The 20,392-nt window shown below is 46.9% G+C and overlaps 1 protein-coding gene across 4 annotated transcripts in view; it reads right to left on the reverse strand.

Annotated features, from left to right (window-relative positions):
- The window catches only part of LOC105495832 (aarF domain containing kinase 1), a 130,268-nt gene extending 110,330 nt beyond the window's left edge, over positions 1–19,938 (reverse strand). For 2 of the 4 annotated variants that reach the window (XM_071099799.1, XM_071099798.1), the window contains exons 1-3: positions 19,793–19,863; positions 2,511–2,590; positions 1,641–1,788 (exon numbers count right to left, since the gene is read on the reverse strand). In XM_071099799.1, coding sequence (XP_070955900.1) covers positions 1,641–1,788; positions 2,511–2,512 — 150 coding nt within the window. In that variant the 5' untranslated portion in view covers positions 2,513–2,590; positions 19,793–19,863. Of the gene's footprint in view, positions 1–1,640; positions 1,789–2,510; positions 2,591–19,434; positions 19,454–19,792 lie in introns of those variants that run through there. The other 2 variants (XM_011765681.3, XM_011765682.2) reach the window with 2 other exon arrangements.
- Positions 19,939–20,392: the final 454 nt, after the last annotated feature.

The raw sequence follows: 20,392 nt of genomic DNA on the forward strand, positions 1-20,392 counted from the left end.
TACACACACACACACATGCACGCGCGCGCATAAAATTGGCCTGGCACAGTGGCTCACATCCGTAATCCCAGCACTTTGGGAGACCGAGGTGGACAGACTGCTTGAGCCCAGGAGTTCAAGACCATCCCAGGCAACATAGTAAAACCCTATCTCTACAAAAAAATACAGAAATTGGCCAGGTGTGGTGTCAGGCATCTGAGGTCCCAGCCACTGGAGAAGCTGAGGTGGGAGGATCTCTTGATTCCAGGAGGTGGAGGTTGCAGTAACCCAATATCACACCACTGCATCCCAGCCTGGACGACAGAGCGAGACCCTGTCTCAAAAAAATAAAAATTTATATATATATATTTTTTAATATATATACCTCATTTATGTACATATATAAATATATATAAATTATATATACATAAATTTTGTTTTTTATATATATACACATATACATATATATTACATAAAATAAAACCTGCTACCCCTAGGATACCAATCCTGACTCCCAGGTCACAGCACTCACTCCGGTGTCTGACCATAGTAGCAGGCATCTGAATCACCCATCTTGGCACAATGCATGGATTTAGATTGTTTTTTAACCTATTCATGTAGGCATTCCTCACCCAGAAGCTACTTCGTAGCTGGGTCTAAGTAGGACAGTTTGTTTCTGTCCCTCAAAGGATGTAAGACAATGCTCGACCAAAAAAGGGCACTCGGTAAACACTTGGGAATTGTTTCATATTCCGTAGCCTGATTATCCAAAGTCTATTTGTCGGTATTGGTTCTATGACTCGGCTCAGCCTTAAGGATAGGCACGGCAGTGCCCTCCCCTCTGAGCCAGGACTCAAAGGACACCTGACAATACTGAGTATTAAGGAGACGGTGAGATGACAACCACAACAGACTGTGCATCAGACTGAATCTACATCAAGAGGAAGAAAGCATGAGCTCATCCTGCAGCAGATAAAGGAGGAAAGCTAGCATGAGGCATGTGGCCATCTACCCACCAATGGGACAATTCTACAGGAATGTCTGGGAGAGTTGCTGTCAGCAGAGTTAGGAGGACATGATCACACCAGGATGATGATCCTGTTGAGCCACTGGAGAAAACCTCTAACCATAAAATATTCAGCTCAGGTTCTCTGTCAGTTTGGAGATTGGAGGGGATCCCACAAAGTTCTCTGAGGCCTAGACCGTCTGGGTATAAGTCTTGCATCAGGAACCATTCATCCTAGTTCACTGCACAGAGATCAAGTTTTCTAGCAGAATTTAATCAAAACTGCAAAGTCCTCCTTGCACATGCATTTGCTGAAGAGCACGGCCTCTCTTGGTGTGTTGCTAAAATAAGATACAGAACCTAAAATATAAAGGCTTCAGAACACCGACCCAGTGCAGTCCCATTCTGTGTTACCTTGGGATGACAGGAAACCCTGTGGTACAGGAATAAAGGAATATCAGGTTGTGTATACAGGAATAAAGGAATATGAGGACACACACCCATATGTGTACACCTGTGCAGAGGGAGCTTTTGCACATGTAAGGATACACAAGTATCTCCACGTATGTATAACAGGCATGTCTATCTGCTGCATGTATGAACACCTGCAAGTAATCCTGCAGCTTCTCTGCTACCCCCAATGGGAAAAACCTACCGTAGCAACTGCTCTGCCCACCCTGACAGCGCCAAAGTCATTAGGGTCCAAGTACTTGTTACTGTAGAGGTAGATGCCAGAGGCAGCAAGAGCCATGCTGGTCCATGAAGCAAGCTTGAGAGCCTTTCTGGCCATGTCCCCTTTTTTCCTGCAGAAAAAAGGATAGTCGAGAAAGAACAGCAGTTAAGAGTTTCATAGTTAGCCAAACTGAAGTTCAAATCCCAGCTCTACCACTTAGATTATATGACCTTGGGTCATTTCGTTAATCTCACTGAGCCTTAGTTTCTTCGTGTATAAAACAGGATAATAACTAACTCAAAAGTAGTTGGGATAAAATGAAATAATGCACATAAAATCCTTAGCATAAATCCCAGCACTTTGGGAGGCCGAGACGGGCGGATCACGAGGTCAGGAGATCGAGACCATCCTGGCTAACACAGTGAAACCCCGTCTCTACTAAAAAATACAAAAAACTAGCCGGGCGTGGTGGCGGGCGCCTGTAGTCCCAGCTACTCGGGAGGCTGAGGCAGGAGAATGGCGTGAACCCGGGAGGCGGAGCTTGCAGTGAGCTGAGATCCGGCCACTGCACTCCAGCCCGGGCGACAGAGCAAGACTCCATCTCAAAAAAAAAAAAAAAAAAAAAAAAAAAAATCCTTAGCATAGTACCTGGGGCAAGTCAGTCCTCAAAGTCCTTCCTTCAACAGTGCCAGGCACTGTTCTAGATACAGGGAGAGACAGTAAACAAAATAAAGTTCTTGTCCACTTGGAGCTTACACAGATAGATCACTATAGAATATCAGAGCTGGTATAAATTCTGACAAGAAAAGCAGAGAGAGGCTGAGCACAGAGGCTCATGTCTGTAATACTAACATTTTAGGAGGCTGAGATGCGCAGATCGCTCGAGTCCAGGAGTTCCAGACCAGCCTGGGCAACAAGATGAAACCCCGTCTCTACAAAAAATACAAAAATTAGCCAGGCGTCACGGCACGTGCCTGTGGTCCCAGCTACTCAGGAGGCTGAGGTGGGAGGATGGTTTGAGCCCAGGAGGAGGAGACTACAGTGAGCTGAGATCATGCCACCACACTATAGCCTGGGTGACAGAGCCAGACCCTGTCTCAAAAAAAACAAGCAGAGAGGGCAAAGGGATCAGGAGAGAGGAAGATTGTTATTTTAGAAGCAAAGCAGAAGAGCTGGTAAACCATCGCTACTGAGTCTATCATGATACCCCAGTGCACACAGAGGCACCACTAGCCCTCTATGCCCAGGTCAAAAGTGGTCAGGCCACAGCCAAAATGGCAGCTGCTCAGCAGCCAGGTGAGCCCTCTGTGTACGGTTGATTTTCAAAACATTTACTTTGGTTAGAGAAGACTACCCCTTGTCTTGAATGGAGGCTCCTTGAGGGCAAACACCATGACTGTCACTACTCTGCCCACTCACAGTCCTAGAGAGTGTTTTACAGTTAGAGGCTTAATACCTACCTGCTGATTTGATCTGTTCAAATTCATACTCCTAGTCAATGTGACCTTTCCCCACCCTACTTGTACCTGCTCAGTCATTCTTTGGGGTCAGTGCACCCAACAGAGTACTTCCTCTTCAATTCCCGAGCAATTTATATCAGACTAAAGTCCACGACTACAGTTGCAGCTGCCAGGAGAGAGGTGCCACACGACAGCAGCAGCACGCCACCAAGCCACCTGCAGGCGCCAGCCTTGCACACCTTGTACCCTCATCCCTCTGCTCTGGAATGAATCTGAGCCTGTCACCTTCCTGCTCTGTGCCTGTTTCCCCTTTGTATGGAAACTATCATTACAAACAAGCTTATCTTCATTTTATTTGTCTTTGAAAAAGGGTCTTGCTCTGTCGCCCAGGCTGGAGTGCAGTGGCACGATCTCAGCTCACTGCAACCTCCGCCTTCCAGGTTCAAGTGTTTCTCCTGCCTCAGCCTCCCGAGTAGCTGGGATGACAGGTGGCCACCACCATGCCCAGTTAATTTTTGTATTTTTAGCAGAGATGGGTTTTCGCCATGTTGCCTAGGCTGGTCTCAAACTCCCAACCTCAGGCAATTCACCTGCCTCAGCCTCCCAAAGTGCTGGGATTACAGGCATGAGCCACCACGCCAACTCATTTTCTTTAAAGTCTACTTTGACTCATGCCTCATAATATAGTCACATTTTTTTAAATTTATATACATATATATTTACCATCTACTACCTGGAGATGGTGTCAGATCCCATGGGTTGAGGGCCCCGTCCCCAAGACTGCATCCCCCACTTCCCCCTACAACATTAGTCACAAGTCCAGGTCTCTAGAACTTCTGACCAACCAGCTTCAAGTTGGGGTTCCCACAACCCCTTCTTTGGGTTCAATTAAGCTGCTGCAGCAACTCACAGAACTCAGGTACACACTTACATTTGCTGGCTTATTATAAAGGAGACTGCGAAAGATACTGATGAACAGATGTGCAGGGTCAGTTACAGGGAAAGGGCGTGAAGCTTCCAGGACTTCGCTAGGCACACCACACTCTGCAAATCTCCAAGTGCTCAGCTACCAGCCCTCTTGGGCTCTTGGGTTTTTATGGAAGCTTCATGATGTCAGCATTCCTTCCCTCAGTGTATAGGGCAGAACCTACTCTAGGAAGGGCCTTAAGACCCACAATCAGAAAGGTGGGGAAAGACCACAACCCTGCCTTGGGGCAGGTGAGAGGAGGGCAGGAAAGAGATTCTGATTCCTGAGGCCTGGCCCTGAGGCCTAACACACCTAACATTACCACAAAAACTGTAACAAGGGCTGTGGGAGTTATGAACCAGGAACAGTGGACAAAAACCAATATATATAATAACATCACAATAGTCCTTTTTTATAATTCCATTGCTCTTCCCTTTGGAACCTTCATTTCCTAATCTAGTATTTCTAAAGTATAATCAGAGGAACACCTGAAAAAATATTAGCCTAGATGCCATTTCAAAAATGCAGATTCCTGGGCCAAGAGAGGTAGCTCACACCTGTAATTCCAGCACTCTGGGAGGCCCAGGCAGGCGGATCTCTTGAGGTCAGGAGTTCCAGACCAGCCTGGCCAACATGGTCAAACCCCATCTCTATTAACATTAGCTGGGTGTGGTAGTACACACCTGTAGTCCCAGCTACTTGGGAGGCTAAGACAGGAGAATCACTTGAACCCAAGAGGCGGAGGTCGCAGTGAGCTGAGATCGCACCACTGCACTCCAGCCTGGGCAGCAGGAGACTCTATCTCAAAAAAAAAAAAAAAAAAAAAAAGAAAAGAAAAAAGCCAGGTGCGGTGGCTCACACCTGTAATCCTGTAATCCTGTAATCCCAACACTTTGGGAGGCCAAGGCGGGTGGATCACGAAGTCAGGAGTTTGAGACCAGCCTGGCCAATATGGTGAAACTCTGTCTCTACTAAAAATACAAAAATTAGCCACGCATGGTGGTGTGCACTGTAGTCCCAGCTACTCGAGGGGCAGGGGCAGGAGAATCACTGAACCCAGGAGGCAGAGGTTGCAGTGAGCCGAGATCATGCCACTGCACTCCAGTCTGGGCCACAGAAAGAAACTCCAACTCAAAAAAAAAGAAAGAAAGAAAAGAAAAGAAAAAAAATGCAGGTGCCTGGCTGGGGGCAGTGACTCATGCCTGTAATCCCAGCACTTCAGGAGGCCACAATGGGAGGACTGTTTGGGCCTAGGAGTCCAAGACCAGCCTGGGGAAGAAAAAAAGGTAAACATTAGCCTGGAGTGACACCCTATGCCTACAAGTCCCAGCGACTCAAAATGCTGAAGTGGAAGGATCCCTTGAGCCTATAAGGCTGAGGCTGAAATGAGCCATGATCATGCCACTGCATTCTAGCCTGGGCAACAGAGCAAAACCCTGTTTTAAAGAAAAAAAAAAAAGACAAAACAAACTTTTAAAACGTTTTTTAAAATGTAGATTCCTGGGCCAGGCTTGGGGGCTCACACCTGTAATTCCAGCACTTTGGGAGGCCAAGGCAGGCAGGTCAAGAATTCAAGACCAGCCTGACCAACATGGTGAAACCCCATCTCTACTAAAAAATTAGTCGGGCATGGTGTCACGTGCCTCTGTAATCCCAGCTGCTCAGGAGGCTGACGCAAGAGAATTGCTTGAACCCGGGAGGTAGAAGTTGCAGTGAGCCGAGATGGTGCCACTGCACTCCAGCCCGGGAGACAGAGCGAGGACTCCGTCTCAAAAAAAAAAAAAAAAAAAAAAAAAAATTTAGTAAAATAAAATAAAGAAATGTAGATTCCTAGAGTCCACCCCATGGGCCATTGAACTACCAACTCTAGGGGTAAGACTCAGGGATGTGCATTTTAATAAGATAACAAGTGATTTGTCTGAAAGCTCAAGTTTGACAGCCACACTTCTTTTTTTTTTTTTTTTTTGAGAGTGTCTTGCTCTGTCACCCAGGCTGGAGTGCAATGACACAATCTCAACTTACTGCAGTCTTGACCTCCTGGGTTCAAGCAATCCTCCCATCTCAGCCTCCAGAGTGGACTAACTTTTGTTGTAAAGATGGGGTTTCGCCATTTGCTCAGGCTGGTCTCCAACTCCTGAGCTCAAGCAATCCCCCACCTTGGCCTCCCACAGTGCTGAGATTACAGATGTGAGCTACCATGCCCAGAAAGGATTTTTTTTTTTCAGTAAAGAGAGGCTTTGTTGTCTACCAATGGGTCAGAAAAAAAAGGGGGGTCAGGTGCAGTGGCTCACACCTGTAATCCCAACACTTTGGGAAGCCAAGATGGGAGGATAATTTGAGCCCAGAAGTTCAAGACCAGCCTAGGCAACATAGCAAAACCCTATCTCTACAAAAAATACAAAAATCAGCTGGGTGTGGTGGCATGCACCTGTTGTCCTAGCTACTTGGGAGGCTGAGGTGGGAGGATCGCTTGAGCCTGGGAGGCAAAGGTTGCAGTGAGCTGAGATTGCGCCACTGCACCCCAGCCTCAGTGACACAGTGAGACCCTGTCTCAGAAAAATAAAATTAAAAAAAAAAAAAAAAGGCTGGGCATGGTGGCTCATACCTGTAATCCCAGCACTTTGGGAGGCCGAGGCAGGCAGATCACCTGAGGTCAGGAGTTTGAGACCAGCCTGGCCAACATGGCAAAGCCTTGTCTCTACTAAAAATATAAAAGCTAGTCAGGTGTTGTGGCATGCACTTGTAGTTTCAGCTACGCGAGAGGCTGTGGCAAGAAAATCACTTGAACAGGAGGCAGAGGTTGCAGTGAGCCGAGATCACACCACTGCACACTCCAGCCTGGGTGACAGGATGATACTCCTAAAAAAAAAAAAAAAAAAGAAAGAAAGAAAAACAAAGAGAGGCTTTGCTGAAATTTAGTGTTTAAGTTCATTAGTGTATATTCCCCAAAAACATGCCTCCCCTTCCCCAACACCAGATGACTGCATTCACTCTACAAGGGGAACTGCAAGCAATGATTTTTAAGGAAATAATTTAAGAAACTCAGACTGGGCATGGTGGCTCATACCTGTAATCCCAGCACTTTGGGAGGCCAAGGCGGGTGGATCACAAGGTCAGGAGTTCGAGACCAGCCTGGCCAACATGGTGAAACTCCGTATCTACTAAAAATACAAAAATTAGCTGGGCATGGTGACGCATGCCTGTAGTCCCAGCCACTCGAGAGGCTGAGGCAGGAGAATTGCTTGAACCCAGGAGATGGAGGTTGCAGTGAGCCGAGACCGAGCCATTGAACTCCAGCCTGGGCAACAAGAACAAAACCCCATCTCCAAAAAATAATAATAATAAAATTAAATTAAAAATAACAGGCCAGCACAGCAGCTCACGCCTATAATCCCAGTACTTTGGGATGCCAAGGCAGGTGGATCACCTGAGGTCGGGAGTTCAAGACCAGCCTGACCAACATGGAGAAATCCAGTCTCTAGTAAAAATACAAAATCAGCCAGGCGTGGTGGCGCATGCCTGTAATCCCAGCTACTTGGGAGGCTGAGGCAGGAGAACTGCTTGAACCCAGGAGGCGGAGGTTGCGGTGAGCTAAGATCACACCATTGCACTCCAGCCTGGGCAACAAGAGTGAAACTCCATCTCAAAAAAAAAATTTTAAGAAACTCATTTCTTTCCCTAAACACAAATGCTCAATCTCTGGCCCAACTCCTGGGATCAGTTCCTATCTCTGCAAGAGTAAGATTGTGACTTTGTAAATAAAACGAATATGCAGCCAGGCATGGTGGCTTACATCTGTAACCCCAGCACTTTGGGAGCCAAGGCAGGCAGATCACTTGAGCCCAGGAGTTCGAGACCAGCCTGGCCAACACGGCGAAACCCTATCTCCACTAAAAATACAAAAACTAGCCAGGTGTAGTGGCTCACCCCTGTAATTCCAGCTACTCAGGTGGCTAAAGCATCAGAATTGCTTGAACCCAGGAGACGGAAGTTGCAGTGAGCTAAGATCACACTACTGCACTCCAGCCTGGGAGAAAAATGAAACTCTGCCTCAAAAAAAGAATATGCAGTAGTATGTACAATAGCCAAGATGTAGAAACAATCTAAGTGTTCATCCACAAATGAAGAAATTGTGAAATATATATATACACACACACACACACACACAATGGAATATTATCCAGCCATAAAAAGGAAGGAAGCCTGCCATTGGTGACAACATGGATCAACCTAGAGAATATTTTGCTAAGTGAAATAAGCCAGACATGGAAAGACAAATACTGCATGATCTCACTCTCATGTGGAATCCAAAGAAGTCAAACTCTTAGAGGTAGAGGTTAGAACGGTGGTTACCAGGGGCTGGGGGTTCGAGGGAAATGAGGCGATATTGGTCAAAAGGTACAAAGTTTCAGTTACAAGATGAATAAGTTCTGAGGAATCTAATGTACAATATGGAAACTATAGTTAATACTATTGTATTGTTTACTTGAAATTTCCTAAGAGAGCAGATCTTAAGTGTCCTCAACACACACACACACAAAAGGGTAACTATCTGAGGTGACAGATATGTTGATTGATTGTGGTCATCATTATACAGTACACATATATCAAATCATCAAGTTGTACACCTTGAATAGGTACAATTATTTGTCAATTACACCTGAATAAAGCTGGAAAATAATAAATTAAAAGAATTAAAACCTTGCTTTCTAGCATGCTCTTTATTTCCTTGACATTTCTCTTTATTTTATGAAAATTTCCCTGTCCCCATTTTATTATGCCAATATTTTAATAAGCCAAGGATTCTTTTTGGGTGTTGTCGTTGTCATTGTTGTTGTTGTTGTTGTTGTTGAGACAGGGGTTTACTCTGCCACCTAGGCTGGAGTGCAGTGGCGGAATCACAGCTCACTGCAGCCTCAACCTCCTGGGCTCAGGCAATCCTCCCACTTCAGTCCCCCAAGGTGCTGGGACCATAGGCACAAACCACCATGTCCAGCTAATATTTTCTTTGTGTCAGTTTTGTAGTGATGTGGGCTATGTTGCTCAAGTTGGTCTTGAACTCCTGGACTCAAGAAATCTTCCCACCTCGGTCTCCCAAAGTGCTAGGATTACAGGCGTTGAGCCACTGCACCTAGGCAAGGATTCTTTTTGGACAGGAGAGCATAGTGACTGAGATCATGAACTCTGGACCCTATTCAGCCCAGGTTTGAGTCCTGGCATGGCCACTTGTGAACTGGGTGACCATAGGCAAGCTGCTAAATCTCTCTGAACCTCGTGATCTTGTCCAAAAATGGGGAAAACAGCAATACCTGCTTGATGGAGTGGTGGGAAATGAGATAAATCATGTAAAATGCTTAGCAAGGTGCCACCTACACAGTAAGAACTCAAGAGTGGCAGATGCTATTATCCTACATTATTAGCATTAGTATTATTATCATTATTATTATCTCCTCACCCAGTGCCAGGCTTTAACAAATGCTCCCCTGCCTATCAGCTCCCAGAGGAATTCTGCACACCCTACTTCCAAGATTCTAGGTGGCCCCTACTTAACCCTACCCTTTCTCCTTGCTCTCAACAGCCTCAGCCTGGAGTATTTTCTGCTCACCCTCTACTTTGTTTCCACCAAGACACAGGTCCCTAATGAGATCCAGAAGCCGACCTTAAATTAGACTGAGTGACTTCAGCTCCTTACACAGCGTCCTTCTTCAGTCAAGATCATGAGGGTGATCCAAGGACCCTTCCTGTGGGCATCCAGAGAAGCCCACATTAAGAAGGCAGTATGAAGCGACCGTGGGTAAAGAACCCAGCCTCTGATCACCTTGAGTAAGTCACAACTTCTTGCAGCCTCCACATAATTATATATGATGGGGAGCTCTTGAGAGTACCCACCTTCTAGGGTCATTGTAAGAATTAACTGGCCAGGCGCGGTGGCTCATGCCATTAAGCCCAGCACTTTGGGAGGCCAAGGTGGGAAGGTTGCTTGAGTCCAGGAGTTCAAGACTAGCCTGAAGAACACAGCAAGACCTCATCTCTACACAATAAAAAAGTTAGTTGGACATGGTGGTGTGTCCCTGAACACCCAGCTACTTGGGAGGCTGAGGTAGAAGGATCACTTGAGCCTGGAAGGTCAAGGCTGTAGTGAGTGTAGTGCTGAGTGCCACTGCACTTACCCTAGGCAATAGAGCAAGATTCAAGAAAAAAAAAAAAGGAATTAACTGAATGCTACTTTAAGGCAGTGCCTGATATACCCAGTAAATGAGATTCTCTTGTAATTTTTTTTTTTTTTTTTTTTTTTTTTTTGAGACACAGTCTCACTCTGTCACCCAGGTTGGAGTGCATTAGTGTGATCTCGGCTCACTGCAGCCTTCACCTCCTGGGTTCAACTGATTCTCCTGCCTCAGCCTCCTGAGTAGCTGGGACTACAGGCAGGTGCCACCATGCCCAGCTAATTTTTTTGTATTTTTATTAGAGAAGAGGTTTCACCATATTGGTCAGGCTGGTCTCAAACTCCTGGCCTCACGTGATACTCCCACCTTGGCCTCCCAAAGTGCTGGGATTACAGGCATGAACCACCACACCCAGCCTCCCTTGTGATTTTAAACATCATTTCTTTGTTTCTGAAAAGTCAAAGAGCTTATGAAAAACTCCTAGCACCTAAGGAACCAGGATTTGGCATAACCTCAAATAATTAATAAACAGGGAGGCCAGGCACAGGGGCTCACGCCTGCAATCCCAGCACTTTGGGAGGCTAGCAGGCAGTTCACCTGAGGTCAGGAGTTCAAGACCAGCCTGGCCAACATGGTGAAACACTGTATCTGCTAAAAATGCAAAAATTAGCCGGGTGTGGTGGTGAGCGTCTGTAATCCCAGCTACTTAGGAGGCTGAGGCAAGAGAATCGCTCAAACCCAGGAGGCGGTAGTTGTAGTGAGCAGAGATCACACCACTGCACTCTAGCCTGGGCAACAAGAGCTAAACTCCATCTCAAAAAAAATCTTGGCGCGGTGGCTCACGCCTGTAATCCCAGCATTTTGGGAGGCCGAGGCGGGCAGATCACAAGGTCAGGAGATCGAGACCACAGTGAAACCCCGTCTCTACTAAAAATACAAAAAATTAGCCGGGCGCGGTGGTGGGCGCCTGTAGTCCCAGCTACTCAGGAGGCTGAGGCAGGAGAATGGCGTGAACCCGGGAGGCGGAGCTTGCAGTGAGCCGAGATCACGCCACTGCACTCCAGCCTGGGCGACAATGCAAGACCCCGTCTCAAAAAAAAAAAAAATCTTTTTAATTAAAAATAAAACATAAACAGGGGAAGTAGGCCATCATATTTTTTAATTAAAAAATAAAACATAAACAGGGGAAGTAGGCCAACTACTCAACCATTCCCCATTCCAAACTTACTTCCCCACATCCCATCTATTCTTCACTCTGCCACTCAAATTATCATGGTCATCCTCAAGTGTATTTATACCATTCCTATCACCTCTCCACCTACCACAAAGCCCAAACTCCTTGCAAGATACTCAAGGCCCACTAAATTCTCATCCCAACTTACCTTTCCAGCCTTTATCTCCCAAAATATACCTCCACACTCAGTCTCTCATTATACTTCCATGAAGCTTTTTGTGAGCCAATCACTCAGAATTCCTCATTCATTCCTCAGTAGTCTAATTATACACTGCGTTTATGGATAATGATTGGGTCTTATATCTGCCCTCTCCACTAGATCCAAAAGGAAGAATCTGTTAACAAATAAATGAATAAATAATTGTAGCGGGCTGGGTGCAGTGGCTCACGCCTGTAATCCCAACACTTTGGGAGGCCAAGGCAGGTGGATTACCTGAGGTCAGGAGTTCAAGACAAGCCTGGCCAACATGGTGAAACTCCGTCTCTACTAAAAACACAAAAATTAACGGTGGTGGGCGCCTATAATCCCAGCTACTCAGGAGGCTTAGGCAGGAGAATCGCTTGAACCCGGGAGGCAGAGGTTGTAGTGAGCCAAGATCACACCATTGCACTCCAGCCTGGGCAACAAGAATGAAACCCTGTCTCAAAATAAATTAATAAATAAATGCAGTAAATGTCTATAATTTTATGTTGCCTTGGCATCCATTTGGAACATAGCTTTAACTTTCTAAGGCCAGAGGCCTGTCAAACCCTTGACAGTTTCAGTTCTCTACCTCCTTCCAGTTCCTCAATGTGATTGATTCAGAAATCTGCCTTAGACAACGCCTCCTGGTGACCACCCCACTATGGGACAGCTACCTACAACCTACTTTAATCACCCCACCGACCTGTACACCCAGCATGGACTGTGCAGATATACCACAGTGATCGCCCCTCAGTCACTGTGTGACTCCACAGAACTCACGCCTGCTTATTGTAAACCCACCAATTAGAACTCCTCATGAGAAATCTGCCTGGCTTAACACTCTGGATCACAAAAAAGGCTTTGGTGCACAGGTCTCCTCTCTTGATCTCTCTCTCCTCGCTCCCACCCACCTGCTGGTTGAACTCCCTGCTGCCTCCAGGCTTCCCATCCACCCTCGTGGGCACTCATTTCTCCAGTGGATCTGTCAGGGAAGGCTTCTGTTATTTCGTGTGTTTTGTTGCGCTGCCTGTGTCTGCGTGTCACTTGACCAACACTCCTGAAGCCAATTTCTGTCTTGGTCAGATCTCTCTTAGGGAGTGACTATCTTAGGCCAGGAGCAGTGGCTCATGTCTGTAATCCCAGCACTTTGAGAGGCTGAGGCGGGTGGATCACTTGAGGTCAGGAGTTCAAGACCAGCCTGACCAACATGGAGAAACCCCATCTCTACTAAAAATACAAAATTAGCCGGGTGTGGTGGCACATGCCTGTAATCCCAGTTACTTGGGATGCTGAGGCAGGAGAACTGCCTGAACCCCAGAGGCGGAGGTTGCGGTGAGCCGAGATCGCACCATCGCACTCCAGCCTGGGCAACAAGAGTGAAACTCCATCTCAAAAAATAAAAATAAAAATAAAAATACAAAAATTAGCTGGACATGGTGGCATATGGCTGTAATTCCAGCTCCTCAGGAGGCTGAGGCAGGAGAATCACTTGAACCCGGGAGGTGGAGGTTGCAGTGAGCCGAGATCACACCATTGTACTCCAACCTGGGGTGACAGAGCAAGGCTCTGTCTCAAAAAAAAAAAAGAGAGAGAGAGTGGGTATCTCAGGCTGGGTGCAGTGGCTCACGCCTGTAATCCCAACACTTTGGGAGGCTGAGACGGGTGGATCATTTGAGGTCAGGAGTTCGAGACCAGCCTGGACAATATGGTGAAACACCATCTCTACTAAAAATACAAAAATTAGCTGGGTGTGATGGCATGCACCTATAGTCCCAGCTACTCAGGAGGCTGAGGCACGAGAATCGCTTGAACCCAGGAGGACGAGTTTGCAGTGAGCTGAGACCATGACACTGCACTCCAGCCTGGGTGACAGTGAGACTCTGTCTTAAAAAAAAAAAAAAAAAAAAGTGGCTATCTAGGTGGAATAACCTGGACACAGGTCAGATGAGCCACAGGGCATGTGCCAGTTTAAACAAGTTTACTGTGGGAGAGACACCTAGGCATGAGTCAGACAAGGCATTAGGCTGTCCAGCAGGATAAAGAAGTACTCCACGAAAGGCACACTGTAAAAGTCCACGACCAAAGCCCTTGGATTCCAGGCAGGGCAGAGCTAGATCTCTCCGGAGGGAGACCTCAAGACCAAATTAAAAGCAAATACAACAATACTACCACTGATAATTGAAACCACCTTCACAAAATTATGAGAGTAAGAAAAACCTGCCGTAGTTGACTCCATCTTGCTTCTGACGTCCAACCTGTCCTTGCTCACTCCTGGGTGCAGACCAAGCTAACTTTGGGAGGAATCTAGTTTAGGAGTTAATTTGAAAGCAAGGATGATAACCATCCCTCCCTAAAACTAATCCCTCTTGCTCAGAGACCTAAAGCCACCTTTGTAAAACTCATGCGGCCAGGTGCAGTGAGTGGCTTACACCTGTAATCCCAACACTTTGGGAGGCTGATCGCTTGAGCTCAGGAGTTGAGACCAGCCTGGGCAACATAGTGAGACCTCATCTCTCAAACTCCTGATCTCAAGCAATCCGCCCACCTCAGCTTCCCAGAGTGCTGGGGTTACAGATGTGAGCCACTGTACCCAGCAAAAAGACCTCATCCCTTAAAAAAAAAAAAAAAAAAAAAAAAAGCCATAGGAATAGGGTTATGGGAGGCACCAGAACTCTGCTTAAAATGTAGCATAGTTTCTATAATCCCTAACTGCTCAGGAGTCATATGATCAGAGGTCACAAGGTTTGTGACTTTCCTAATTGTTCCCATAGAATGTATAGATATCACTATTGTAGAACCTAAGATTGGGAGGTTTTTTGAGATTTTTTTCAGACTGAGCTCCCTGGACAAGGTCTTACATGGTCTAACTCTCAATTTCCTCTAGGGTCTCAGGCCCTGCCACTTTCCCCTTCATTCATTCCACTCCAAACACACTGGCCTCTGTGCCATTCCTCAAACATGCCAGGCGTATTCTGACCTCCCAGAGCTTTTGCACTTGCTGTTCCCTGTCTAGAACAGAGGATGACAAATATTTTTCTATAAAGAGCCATATAAGAATAATTTTGGGGCCAGGCACAGTGGCTCACACCTGTAATCCCAGCACTTTGGGAGGTCAAGGCAGGTGGATCACTTGAGGTTAGGAGTTTGAGACCAGCCTGGCCAATGCGGTGAAGCCCTGTCTCTACTAAAAATACAAAAATTAGCCAAGCATGGTGGCGGGTGCCTGTAGTCCCAGCTACTCCGGAGGCTGAGGCAGGAGAATCACTTAAACCCAGGAGGCAGAGGTTGCGGTGAGCCGAGATCATGCCACTGCACTCCAGCCTGGGCAACAGGGCAAGACTCCGTCTCAAAAAAAAGAAAAGAGTCATTTTTGCCTTTGCATTCTTTTTTTTCGAGACAGAGTTTCGCTCTTGTTGCCCAGGCTGGAGTGGTGCAATGGCACGATCTCGGGCTCACCGCAACCTCTGCCTCCGGGGTTCAAGCGATTCTCCTGCCTCAGCCTCCCGAGTAGCTAGGATTACAGGCATGCGCCACCACGTCCGGCTAATTTTGTATTTTTAGTAGAGACAGAGTTTCTCCATGTTGGTCAGGCTGATCTCAAACTTCCGACTGTCAGGTGATCCGCCCACCCCGGCCTCCCAAAGTGCTGGGATGACAGGCATGAGCCCTCGCGCCCGGCCTTGGCTTTGCATTCTGTAACATCTCTGATGCAACTACTCAACTCTGCATTGTGGCACAAAGCAACCAAAAAGAATGTATAAAGTAATAGGTGTGGCCAGAATTGACCCTCAGGCTGTCATTTGCCAAACCCTGGCCTAGCACATAGTGGGGGGCTCCAAAAGCATTTACTGAATGAATGAATCAATGAATGGATAAACTATACCCAGTGAGGCCTGAGGCCTGTGCAGAGCAAGGAACAATGCAGGTCCCCAGGTGAAAACCACATACCCTGGGCTGACAATTCATCACCAACACCCCATCCCACCCCAACACCACCTTCCAGCCCCTGCCTCCCCTGAACCCCCTCTTCCTGTTACACCAACCTCCACGCCTGTCCCCTGCATGCAACGAGGCCACCCCTACCCTTGAGACCACCTCTGGGTGGGAAGTGACAGCGAAGCAGACACAACGCTCAAAACCCTGTTTTCGTGCAAATTGCCTCAGTAATAAAAGAGATGGAAATTGAAATACATAAAATAGATGATACAGGAGCCAAACGGCATCTAAATAGACTGGAGCTTGAGTTTTCCATAAGGTGTCCCTGAGTCTTTAACATGCAAATGAGTTGCTTCCCTCGGGGTATTTTAAAAGACCCTGTCAGGTGTGAAATATGTCTGTCAATGAAAAACACCTTTCATTATTAAACCCTTTGTTAATGAATCACCTGCCCTGCTCTGCTTACTCGCCTTTTTGACTTTCACCTGAGTCACCTCTCCTAACAGTACATACCTTACAGGGGGTCTGAGGTCATCAAAACCCTTAAACCTAATCACTAGATAATAACACTAGCAATAACTAGACTTTATATTAAAATAGAGCCCTTCACACTCAACTCATTAGATATTCCACACAATCCAGTGAGAAGAGACAAATACTATTACCATCCCCAGGTATAAATGAGGAAACCAAGGAGCAGAGAGGGCGAGTGATTTGTGCCAGGTGGCTCAGCTAGTAAAATGGCTAAGAGTTTAAGCAGAGCCTTCCCACTCATTCCAAGTATTCAGCCCTTCTCTTTATGACAGGTAACCTCTTTGATAGGAACACCTGGACCCCTGTTCACTAACGTTATTACTGCTGTTCTCAAGGAAATGCAATTGTTGCTGTGGGCAGAGACCATGATTTCTGACCCAGTGCCAGGCATGTAGGAGGTACTGTCTGGAGCCCCCAAAATCAAGATCAACCAATGCCTCCCACTAGAAACAAGCCATTTCAGTCTATCAAATGTTTAGGAGAGCTGCAAAGCTGACATGGCTATTTTATTGTCAAATCAATGACAACAATGGAATCCATCTCGCTGGACCACAGGAAACACCCCAGTGGGTTATGAAATGAAGCAACAGGAGAGCCCGGGACGTACAAATGGGAAGTTGATGGTCACACGAAATGTTCATCCCCTCGACAGAACTAAATGGGAAACCAAGCACTTACTGTTCATTGGAGTCAATGAGTGGCTAGGCCTTTTCAGTTTCCATCCATTGGCAGCCCTCTCCCTGTGCTACATTTCAGGACTAAAGGGCTGGAATCACCTCTCCCTGTTTGGTGCACAAATGAGAATTACCACAGAGAAAAGGCACTTAGGTCTCTAGTTCCATGAAAAGTGACCATGGCCTCCTTCCATTTCCTAGAGAGACTATTAGACCAAGGAGTATTATTTCTTCTAGTCTGCCCCCAAACTGAAAAAAGACCCAAAAATACCCTTGGAGAGAGTGATTGGGTCTTCAGAAGAACCTGGTCCCTGATATGGATAGAAAGCACACAAAGTGGATGATACCATCATGCCTCAAGTCTGGAAAGACACCAAAGACACCAAGTCAATAGCAAGGGACTGTGTGAAGTTGACCTGAGCAGGTTTATAGTCTGCTCTCCCTAAGATAGTAATGTAGTCCAGTGCAGGAAACAAATTTTAATCAAACTCCCTTTCCTAGTATTTGATGCCCAAGCACTCAAGGTCCTTAAATCAATGTTGATTAAATAAAGGAATCCCGGGAGGCTGAGACAGGAGAATTGCTTGAACCCGGGAGGCGGAGGTTGCAGTGAGCCAAGATCATGCCACTACCCTCCAGCCTGGGTAACAGAGCAAGACTCCGTCTCAAAAAATAAAAATAAAATAAAATAAAGGAATCCCTGACTGATGCCAAGATCCCAGGGTAGACAACGAAAATAAGTCTCACCCAGGCAAGGAATAGAATTTTTCCACTCAGTCCATCCTAGGGAAGGCAGACTGAGGGAGAACAGAGCAAAGCCAGATGCAAAGAGCAAGCAGCAGGTAAGAGAAGAGAGTGAGCTTCCAACAGGAGAGCTACAGTGCCAAGCACTTATTAGCTCATGCAACTCACACAACTAGATTCCAAGATGCATGCTATTAGAGTTTTAATCTATGGATAAGGAAGTGGTGTTTTAGAAAAGGTATAAAACTTGGCCAAGGAGCTGGTAAGTGATGGAGCCACAACTTGAATCCTGTATGACTATTCCCACCAAGAGAGCAAAAAGTACACAAGAACAAGCAGCTTGCTGGGTCCTGAAATAGGCCACTGGAGTCCCTGCAACATGGAAACCTTAACCCAGGAGGTGTATTTAGTGAGCTACCCTGGTAAAGAAATGGATGGCTGACCCAACTAATTTTTTTTTTTTTTTTTTTTTTTTTTTTGAGACAGAGTCTTGCTCAGTCACCCAGGCTGGAATGCAGTGATGCGATCTCGGCTCACTGCAGCCTCTGTCTCCCGGGTTCAAGATATTCTCCTCCTCGGCCTCCCAAATAGCTGGGACTACAGGCACACACCACTATGCCCAGCTAATTTTTTTGTATTTTTGGTAGAGATGGGGTTTCACCATGTTGGCCAGGCTGGTACTGAACTCCTGACCTCAAGTGATTCGCCCACCTCAGCCTCCCAAAGTGCTGGGATTACAGGTGTGAGCCACCACGCCTGGCACCAGGCCCGGCCCCATCTAATATTCTTATAGGTCCTTTATCTGACAAGAAAATGACTGCATATCAGAAAGTAAGAATATGCACACTCTCCTAGTACAGATCAAATCGCACATCCCTGAGGCCAGTTGAGAAATGGCCAAGCAAAGAATGACCCAATAAGGTAGAATATGATGTAACCAGGAAAAATGACAAGTATAGACTACATTCAAATCCGTACATAAATTAATATGGAGGGAATTAACAGTGTAAAAGTAATATGCACATATTTACAATCACCAAAAAAGTAAAACTGGCAAATACAGAAAGACCCATAACCAGGTGTGAAGAGATAGTGCTTTAAGTTCACAGGATTTTTTTCCTATAAACCAGTGGTACACAACGTATGGTCCCCAGACCAACAGCAACTGCACCACTTAGGTACATGCTAGAAACACCAATTCTTGGTCCTCATACCAGACTTACAGAATCAGAAACTTTGGGGATGGGGTCCTGTATTGTGTGTTGTTACAAGCTCTCCAGGTGACTCTGGTGCATGCTAAAGTTTGAGAACCACTGTAGTAAGAAAATTATTTTATTTATTTTCCTTTTTTTTTTTTTTAATACAGACAGGGGTCTCGCTATATTGCCCAGCCTAGTGTTGAACTCCTGGCCTCAAGCAATCCTCCCATCTTGGCCTCCCAAAGTGCTGTGATTACAGGCATCAGCCACCAAACCCAGCCCCAATTATTAAATAAAACATATGAAGCCACAGATAAAGTCTAATTCACTTCAACTCTGCAAATATTTCTTGAGCACCCACTAAGTGCCAAGTATCATGGAGGTAGTTAATAAATACTTGTTGAATGACTTTCTTGTTAGGAGAAAGTAAAAGCCACTTAACCCTGGGAGAGGGCTGTTCTAGGTGTCCTATCTAAAGGTTGCTCTCCACACACACTGGCTGCTGTTAGCACATATCTACTGTGTGATCCGGAAGCCCAGGGCCCTGCAAGATGCTGGAGATAAGCAGCGGTCTGGGGCACGTCGCAAGGAGGGGTGGAGGGCCAGGATAAGTGCATTGCCCCCTGCTCTTCCCCAGACCACCCTCCAGCTCCAGCTGCTTCTGCCTCAGAACTCACAGGGCCACCAGGGGGTGAAGGCGTCTGAGTGAGCCACCTCCTGCCCTCCTCCAGCTCTGCCCACTCGGATGCCTGCAAGACTGAAGTGGACGGGCCACATGAAAGCCCACTGGTGTGCCAAGCTGGAGAAGTCACTGCAGGGGGGCGGGGCAGTGCGAGTCACGTGGCCGCGCGCCGGGCCCAGGTGACAAGGTCATGAGGCTGTCCCTCCCGGCGCCCAGGGCGGCTGCACAGCCGGAGCAGAGGCCCGTTCCCGGCGTGTCCACACCGGTTCCCTCGCGCTCCACGCGCGGTGCTGCCCTGCCAACCTGATAGGCCCGAGCTTTGCGCCGGCCTCCGGCGAGCTGCCCCTACTCACCCGGAGGGAAGCAGAGCCGCGGCGCCCGGCTTCCCGCCGCAACCCGGTAGCTGGGAACCGTGCCGGGACAGCCACCTGACTGCGCTTGGTGAAGCCGAGGCGCGCGCGGCCTGCCGGGACTTGTAGTTCCTGGTTCCCCACGCCGCGATCCCGCGGCAGCGCTGTGGAGGCAGCCCAGGGGTCTCGGGCCCTTACTCCATCAGGTGGCCTTGTTGCTTTGCCAGGGCAACGGACTTGGAATCTTACTGAAATATTTTCTTCAAGACATTCTAACTAGGTCCTAGGTTCGTGTTTAATAAATGATGGAGTGGATTTGTAGATTTTTTTTTTTTTTTTTTTTTTTTGAGACCAAGTCTCACTCTGTCGCCCAAGTAGTACAGCTAATTTTTGTATTTTTATTAGAAAGGGGGTTTCGCCATTTTGCCCAGGCTGGTCTTGAACTCCTGAACTCAGGCAATCCACCTGCCCCAGCCTCCCAAAGTGCTGGGATTACAAGCCTGAGCCACCGCACCCGGCTGTAGATTTTAAGTAAGATATTTTAACTAGTAGGTGAAGAAGAAATTTACTGACAATTGATGAATGATAAGAATACGCTGGTCA

The sequence above is a fragment of the Macaca nemestrina genome, chromosome 7 (genome assembly GCF_043159975.1).
Source record: "Macaca nemestrina isolate mMacNem1 chromosome 7, mMacNem.hap1, whole genome shotgun sequence".
Classification (NCBI taxonomy): domain Eukaryota; kingdom Metazoa; phylum Chordata; class Mammalia; order Primates; family Cercopithecidae; genus Macaca; species Macaca nemestrina.